The sequence below is a fragment of the Daucus carota genome, chromosome 6, assembly GCF_001625215.2.
Source record: "Daucus carota subsp. sativus chromosome 6, DH1 v3.0, whole genome shotgun sequence".
Classification (NCBI taxonomy): Eukaryota; Viridiplantae; Streptophyta; class Magnoliopsida; order Apiales; family Apiaceae; genus Daucus; species Daucus carota.
In genome coordinates this window covers 6398376-6407291 of record NC_030386.2, presented here as the reverse complement: position 1 = coordinate 6407291, position 8916 = coordinate 6398376, and the positions used below count along the sequence as shown (strand labels likewise).

Genomic DNA, 8916 nt, shown 5'->3' with positions numbered 1-8916 from the left:
AAAATATGGATTTTGGGATAAATTGTGTTGTGTTCATTGTTTTGATCATAACCGGAGTTCTACAAGTCCGTTTTGGGCCCGTAAACAGTCGTTAGAAAGCTTGCGAGAAGACCTCTAATTCAAGTAAGGTTTCAGAATTTATTGAAAGTCCAATAAGCCCAGAAAATGACCAGAAGCAGAAAGTCCGAATTTTCTGTATTAGACTCCAATTCTATTTAGGAAACTCATTTATATTATTATTATTATAGTCAAAATATAGTATAGATTTCAGTTATTGTTTTATTTTGTAATGTGCTTGGGAGTTACATGAGTTAGAAGTTACATAAAAGAAGTTGCCCAAATGGGACAACCAATAGACACAGGGAGAGACATACCGGAAAAAGTTACGTGCAAGAGAGCAAGGAGGAAGAAAGGAACTGAAAGAAGACACCATATAGAGTTTTTCTTTTCTTCTTTACCTTTCTTCATTGTAACATGGATTTAATGTCTTCATACTTGTATTTAGTTCTTAGTAGTGTGATGTTGAACTAATTTCTCTTATAGGCCTTTAATGGATTCTATTGATTATATATAAGTTGTTTCTTCGTTTCTCTATTCTTGTGGTCATAGTAATTGCTTATATTGATTTGTGTCGATTGCTTCTTAAGGATTGATCACCTTTGAGATTGAATTGGTAACTTAAGAGGACTTGGGAGATAAATCTTAAGTTTAGGCTCAATCAATAAAGTCTAAGATTAAAACTTTATATTAATTTATGGTTGGAACAGGAATGTACCTAAACACCTTGGTTAGTCGATTAAGGTGATGTTTAATGCTATATGTGAGTTTAAATTCTACATAGGGATATGGGGGTTAATTCATAAATAAGAGACATTTGAGATTCAGAAAATCCTTATGAATACTTGTTAGCCTTAGATTAGTAATCAGACCATGAGAATTGATGTACGAGGAGATACTTGTTGATATCAAAAGATGAAATTTTAAGCCTATCTTGTTGATCTTGTGATTGAATTTGTGTTAGTTAATTCTCTAGTATAAATTATTTTAACTTTGTAAGCCAATGTGTATTTTCACTTGAATTAGGAGAACAATGGTGTACGGTACTTAACAACTTATTTCTAGTCTCTGTGGGAAAGAATAAATATACTACTTGTTACGATACGTGCACTTGCGTATAAGTTGTAAAATCGCTAAAATAACCCGTTTTGACCCGAAATTTATTAAAATTAATTATAAAAATTATATTAATCATGATATATTAAAAATATAAAAAATATAATTTAGTGAGATCATAGGTGAATAAATATATTTTTAATAATATATAAATATATCATAAATGTATATAATTTTGTAGTATAAATATATATAATTAACATAATATATTATATATATAAATATTTCGGGTCGGTTTCAGGTACACTGGGTCAACCCGAACCCGATCCGAGTTTTTCAGATAAAAAAACTACCCAACCCAAACCTGACTCGGAATACAAAATCTCCGACATTCATTCGTATTTTCTCGAGTCGGGTTCGTGTCGTGTTTCGGGTTGTGTCGGATTTACCCATAATTGTAACGTAAATGATGAAACTAGATTTGGACTTGTGAACTGGACCCTCTGGGAAATTGGGCCTCGTTGTAGAACAACAAGATTGCCGTCTTGTCTAAAACCACTGGTTGAGATAGATAAATTTAGATCTAAGCAGCTGGGAGTGAGAGATATCAAATCATCAATGGCGCCACCACCAGGACCTTATTCGGGAACCAGCACTCTTGCTTTGGTATACATCACCTCCTGTATATATTTATATTAGATTGTTTTGATCGCTCATTTTCATTTGTCTGTTTGTGTGTATATATTTATGTATAAGGTTGCTCGTGTATCTGCCTTTTCATTTGGACTAGTTTATGGAAGCATCAAGCTCAAGTATCTTCAGGTATTTGTACTGCCCTAATTTTTATTTTGTGTATAATTCATAATTTAAATTTTGTAAATCTATTGATATTTAAATGGGTTTCAGTGGATCAATCTTCCCCATGGATAGGTTAAGAATATACAGTCCCCTGAAATAAATTTAAATGTGACTGAAGCTAGTGGATGAAGGTTTTTTAAAGTTATAAAATTTGAGTTGAAATTTATATATATTGGGGATTTTAGAGCTTACGTCTAGAGCTAAATAGGATATGCTTATTGTTCTTGGGATTATATCCCCGGAAGCACACATGGCCTTGCTATGTCCAAACCCCTTGTTGGCGCAACACTAAAAGTTTGAAAGAACAAATAATGGATTATAATAGAGGAAGAATACATCTTTTGATATATGAGGTGGGGATCTTATTATTAAAGTAACCTTAATCGTCAGCTAATACCATTCTACACTTGATAAATAAGACATTTACTTTTATTACTATAATAACTAGAGTATTTCTGATAATCTGCTTATCCAATTTCATTATGTAACTGCTCAAGATATAATCTTACCGCCTTATGTAAAACTAATACTACATTGCAGTTAACTTTATTCTAATATAAAAACATTATAGATATACAGTTTTTTACTAATTCGTTCCTTCTTCCGCATCACTTAAGTTGTGTCTTAATTTCTTATGTCTTCTAGTGACAGGTGTTTGTTCTTAACTTGGTACAGATTAAGAAAATTGATGACAGCAAGGAAAACAATACTTGGCAGTTCTTAACTTTTAAACGCACTACATATATAACTCAATAGATATATCACTAGTGAAGCATAAATAAATGATAAATAATGTTCAACAATTTCATAGTCATTTAGTTCAATCTCCTGCTATCAAATTCTAGCGCTTCCTCTTCCTCGTCTTCTCCTACTTCTATGACTTGCGTATGATGTGGTCATTATTGTTAAATTGCGGTTAATCACTTAACAAGTAAGAGAAAGAATTTGAGGGAACTGAGATCAACCTAAATGATTTGGAAGCCTTTGTCTTATTAAATGTCACTGGCTGATAGTTGATATTCTCGCTAAGTTTCGACTTGTATTTATGTTTTAACAATTTCAAGTACTATTTTATTTTTTAATATATATATATATAGGCACTTGCTCAAATGAGAACTTTCTTAAAATGAGAACCGTGAGAACTTTTTTAATTTATCAATATCTCATTCATTTGAAGGGCCCCGCCAGGGGCACCTTCACAAAAAATGTATATAATTAAGGTCTCCACCTAGCTAGTCGAAAAAAAATAAATAAAAAAAATCACTGATGATGTGGCAGTGGACTTTTTTTTTTGAAATTTTTTTTGAAATTTTTTTTTTGACTAGCTAGGAAGAGATTAGTTTTATATACATTTTTTATATTGGGTACCCACTAGTTTGATGTTTAGATTAGCTAAAATATGATAAATTAAGGAAGTTCCCACGGTTCTCATTTTAAGAAGTTCTCACTGGAGTAACCCTCTATATAGTAGAAACCACTCTTAAAATAAAAACTACAAACTAGTTTCCCTACCACTATTTATAACTACGGGTATCACTAATTTATACTGCACTAATCACTGTTTTTATACAATATGTAAACAACGATTTTTATTATCATAATTAAGAAAATCTACTTATCTAAACTATTGATAATCGATTATAGATGATCAATTTCATCCGTATAAAGGTTCTTGGCGGTAGGAAGCCGCAAGAGAAGTTGTATGATGATGGTAAGTAGTCGTTAGTTTTGTAAGTTATGATGGAAAGTGTATGTGACTATTAGTGACGATAGACAATGGTGGCAAGTCATAGAAACGTCTGGTAATGGTGGTAAGAGGTCCATTATTACGATTTGGGTGAAGATGATGGTCATATACGTTGAATATATGTGTATATATATATTTATATCCGCGAGATATGGTATATATAAATTAGTGATATGTTATGTACAAATTAGTGATTTCTGTAGTTAAAAATAGTGATAAAAAACTGTCCAGAAACTGGTTTTTAGTTTTTAGGCTAATTTGGTTTCTATTGGAGTAGGACTCTATATATAGAGAGAGAGAGAGAGAAGGGGGGGGGGGGGGGGGGGGGGGGGGTCTTACACGAGTACAAGCCTCCTTAAAATACAAACTACAATGAGAACCGACAAATATTTCATACATATTGCTGGTGTTTATTGCCAATTAACTGCTGTTGGTTTGTTGATCCTTTGCCAGGCAAAGGCCAAGTCCCATCAGAAAGCTGCAGCCAAGGCGCACCACTGATACATATGGTCCTTCGTGGAGTCTGATAGAGTTATAATTCATGATGATAGATATATAGTTATGTCATTTTGTAAAGGCATAATAGGCTGTGATTCTGTTTGTATCTGTTTGATTTTTGTTTAAGAGGTGCTTAAAATGAAATGTGGAACATCTAGGAATAATCTGGTATAATTTGTATACAGAGCCAAGTACAATATTTTAGCAGGGGTTTTGTTTCATGCTATTCAGTTCATACTTTCAGAAAATGTCAAGTAATCCAAGCTTCATCAGGAGAATCTGATTTGTGTTCAATGCATATGCTAATTGGCGACTTGGCAAACTAGCAAAAATTTAAGGAAAGAGCTGGTACTCCAAAAGTGTTTCCAATTTTTGTCCCAGATCTAGTTGGCAACATACGATTCTCACAATAATAATAATGGGACCCCATGTATGCACGATGAATTCTTGATTTGACACATAATATAAAAGATTAATATTTTTAGCAAAGTTTGATAGCGAAACCTATGAGACAAAAGCTGAAAGTAATTTTTTTTTTCTTCCAAAAGTATAGACATAAAACTGCTCTTCAAATAAGGTACATTTAAGTTAAGAGCTTTGAGACAAAAGTTGAAAGTAATTTTTTTTTCTTCCAAAAGTATAGACATAAAACTGCCCTTCAAATAAGCTACTTAAGTTAAGAGCCTTTGTGGATTTTAAGTCAGAGGCTTAAAACTATTTCTAATTTTAAGCCGAAATTTATTTTTGTAAGAAACGGATCTAATATCAGAAATGGATCAGAAACTCAATTCAGAAGTTGGTTTGAGTACTTCTTTCAGTAACCTAATTTTTCAAAACTATCTTTTTGAAAAAAATTACTCATAAGTCATAAATTACTAATAAATTATTTATTTATTATTATTCTTATATTTTTAATAACCCATAAGTCATTAATATATCAAAATCACCCAAATAAACATTTTAAACTCCCAGCTTATCACATTGACTTCAAGTTAAATCGTAAGTCACAATTTAAACTAGTCAAACGAGCTCTAAGACCGCTCTTCATATAAGATCCTTTTGAGTTTACTTATCAAGTTTTACTTGTTTTTGTGTGCAAATTGTTGTCGTCTGCAATAATACCAAAAAGGGCCAAGGTAATCTTGCTCAAATAAGACAATACTATTATAACAATGGTCAAATTAATGGAAAGAAAGAGGTATAGTTAACCACTCTGAAATCTGAAGCTCACCAATTGTAGGCCAAAGTTGATACATTAAACAAAACATACATCATACAATAGAGCAGCTACTTAGGTGATCATACAAGATCACAAGCTGTATACCGAGATTTTGACACCTAGTATCTTGTAACAAGGTACAAAGAACCATAAATGTGTAGCAAAGAATAATAAAGAAAACCTAATACCTGTAGCCAAATCACTGAAAATGAACTGCTAACCAACAGATATGCCGTTGCGTTCATGATCTGTAAAACTCGTCATTAAAGAGTTGAGCAAACTACTTTACATAAATGATGCCTTCTTCATCGGGATCATCCCCATCCCAACTACTATCATCTTTGGTCAAATCAGAGGACCGGTCTCGGTCATCCGCTCTATCTACAACCGTCTTCTCATCTTTTAACCTATCTAATATTGCAATGACCTGAAGAGGTAAAGAGAGTAAGTGAAGACCTAGTTAGTTCAGAAGAATATCTATACATTTCTATTAGGCATTACCATATACATTGGAAATGAACAAGTAGTCAAGTGGTTACTGAAAGTAAATAATTACAAATGAATTTAATCTCAAGAAGCAAAAATGGTATAAACAAGCCAGAGTTTTTATATCAAGGGGTTATCCTAGTATTCTTGCCTTCACCATCTCATTATAAGAGCAAGTAGAAGCCACCATTTTCTTATCCCTATCACTCCTACTTGAGGAAATTGCGGATATATTTGAAATGATTATGTGGATGTATCATGTATCCACTGACCATCCAAGCTTGTGCAATATCCAACACAAACATGTAGCCTATTGAAAGAATTACTGCTTACAAGATAGCATCAACTACTGATGACTTCTGACATAATCTAGACATGTATGATGTATAATACTTTGGAAAACGAAACAAATATTAAAACATTTATGTTGTGTTTGGTTTGGGAGAATAGAATGGAATGAGTAAAATTACTTGAAGCTAACAAAAATAGGAGGAAAGTTTTGAGAAAAAATTAAGTGAGGGTCAAATTGCTATGATGAGATTTGAGAAGAAATTGGGTGTAGGAGAGAATGGAGCATTCCATCTCAAATTGAAGGAGTGATCCTTAGCATATGATGTAAGGAATGGAATGGAAGGAGGTTTGAAATTTCTTAATGTTGTGTTTGGTTGGGTTGAATGATAACGAATGGAATGGAATGAAAAATGAACTATATTATGGGCAATTGTTAAGAAATTTTATTCTTTCCTCCATTCCATTCCTTACATTATGTGCTCGAGATCATACCTTCAATTTGAGATGGAATGCTCCATTCTCTCCTACCCCCAATTTCTTCTCAAATCTCATCATAGCAATTTTGCACTCACTTACATTTATTCCAAAACTTCTCTCCTATCTCTATTAGTTTTAAGTATTTTACTCAAACCATTCTCCTCAACCAAACACAACATAATAATTGTCCATAACATAGTTCATTTTTCATTCCATTCCTTTCAGAATCATTCACCCCAACCAAACACAACAGTAATGTACATAATAACGACGGAAGGAAATCTGAGATAACAACTGGAAGAGGTGTATGAGTATGTAAAAGGCTAAAATCACATAATCCTGCCATATCGTCGTCACTATTGATTCGGTTAAAGGGATGGAGAGGGGGGAACTAGTATTGCATATCTCTATTACTCACATTCTTGATTATAGTTGGAAAATAATAAATCAAAGATATGAACATATATAAATTCTAACACAAGCTTCGAATTGCATTCTTACCCTGCTTCCCCTCTCTATCGATTCATCTTGAATAAACCGGATCTCCGGGGTCAATCTCAATTTCATACGCCTTCCCAACTCGGTGCGCACATATTTGGCTTTCGATTTAAGGCCGGAAATGGCAACATCCTTTCCCCTCTCATCACCAAACACAGATACATATACTTTAGCAACCTAGAACAAACAGTAAAAGGGAAAATCATGTAAAACTAATAATTGATTTATAGATAAGAAAAATTAAAATTAAAAAGCAACCTGCAAATCAGAGGAAACTTCAACATCACTAATAGTAGTGAGACAAGATAGATAGCGGTCAGCCCCTAAAGCAGCCTCAGGAAGCACAGCGAATTGCAAGACATTATCTGAAATCAGCATCGCCGATAGCTCTCTTCGTATCTGTTTGGCCACCATCTTCACTCTTCTCTCGTTAGCCATACACTTTATTAGTGACCCATTTCTGCTCACATTCATATTCATATTCCCTTGACTCCCTTGATTCTTTCTCATTCTTATTGCCCGCAAACTCGGCGCTGCAGCTCTGCATAATGGTATCGGATGCGTTATAACAGCAGGGGTTTGATGCTGGATTCTCAGGGATTGCAGCATCACGAGCTCCTTGTTTTTTCCTATCCTCTCGCTTTTCTTTGCACCCTCTGCCCTTTTGCCAATATCGTTGGATTTTATTGTTTATCAGCCTGTTTGCAAAAATTTAACAAGTTACGACATGTTACAAAAATAGGGAATCAATACTATAATTAATCAAAATTGATTAATTGAGAATTAGTTAGGATAAAAATTGGATGTATTTTAATATTTAATTATTATTATTATGATAATTATAAATTAACAAATATATATTTACTATATCATAAATTCCATAGCTCATATTTAAAAAGATATAATATTTTAATTTTAAAAGATACAATATATATTTCGTTAAGAAAAATTTATAAGAATTAATCGAATTTGAATCGGTGGGTCACATTGTGAGAGATTAATCAAGGATTAGTCAGTTAAATCAAAATATTTTAAAATATCGGTATATTATTATTATTATTATTATTATTATTATTATTATTATTATTATTATTATTATTATTATTATTATTATTATTATTATTATTATTATTTTAAAATGTCTACGTACTTGTAGATGAATTGTATCTCTAAATACAATTTACTCGAACCAGAGATGGACATCGGGTGATCGGGTCACTTCGGATCGGGGAGTGCTATACTCGTTCCCGTTCCTCGAATTCAAATCAAATCCCATCTCCGGCCCCATCTCCATCGGGGATGATTTTTTGTCCATCCCCGGCCCCATCTCCATCGGGGATGATTTTTTGTCCCATGCCCGTCCAAATAGGATTTCGGATATCCACGGTGATTCGGAAATTTTTAATTTAAACAAAAATTTATATTTAAATACTTCATACACAACTGCATGTAGTAAAAGTTTATTAATTTCAATAGGTGCGCACGAAAGTTTAAGAATTGTTGTCTTAAAATTTGTAGCAAAAGTCTTAACACACCAAAAATTAATACATAACACATTAAAAGCTGGCACTACACATGCGCGCGCACATATACATACACACACATGCGCACACATGAGTTGTAATATAACAATCGAGCCGGGTTCGGACCGACAATCGAGAAAGATCGGGTCGGGAGGCGGTACCTTAAATTAGCAAAATTAGTCCGGTTTTATTCGGCCCAAATTTTG

The 8916-nt window shown here is 33.0% G+C and overlaps 2 protein-coding genes across 2 annotated transcripts; one reads left to right on the top strand and one right to left on the bottom strand.

The window, feature by feature from the left end:
* The first annotated feature begins 1609 nt into the window (after positions 1 to 1609).
* Positions 1610 to 4437, top strand: LOC108225389 (uncharacterized). Its single transcript, XM_017400238.2, has 3 exons — positions 1610 to 1779; positions 1870 to 1935; positions 4172 to 4437. The coding sequence occupies exons 1-3, from the start codon at positions 1732 to 1734 to the stop codon at positions 4217 to 4219; spliced, it is 162 nt and encodes a 53-aa protein (XP_017255727.1). The 5' UTR covers positions 1610 to 1731; the 3' UTR covers positions 4220 to 4437.
* A 978-nt stretch (positions 4438 to 5415) lies between these two features.
* On the bottom strand, positions 5416 to 7889 carry LOC108224936 (probable ribosome-binding factor A, chloroplastic). The gene is made up of 3 exons (XM_017399701.2): positions 7446 to 7889; positions 7191 to 7364; positions 5416 to 5862 (listed from the first exon to the last, which is right to left on the bottom strand). The coding sequence occupies exons 1-3, from the start codon at positions 7794 to 7796 to the stop codon at positions 5716 to 5718; spliced, it is 672 nt and encodes a 223-aa protein (XP_017255190.1). The 5' UTR covers positions 7797 to 7889; the 3' UTR covers positions 5416 to 5715.
* Between the last annotated feature and the right edge of the window lie 1027 nt (positions 7890 to 8916).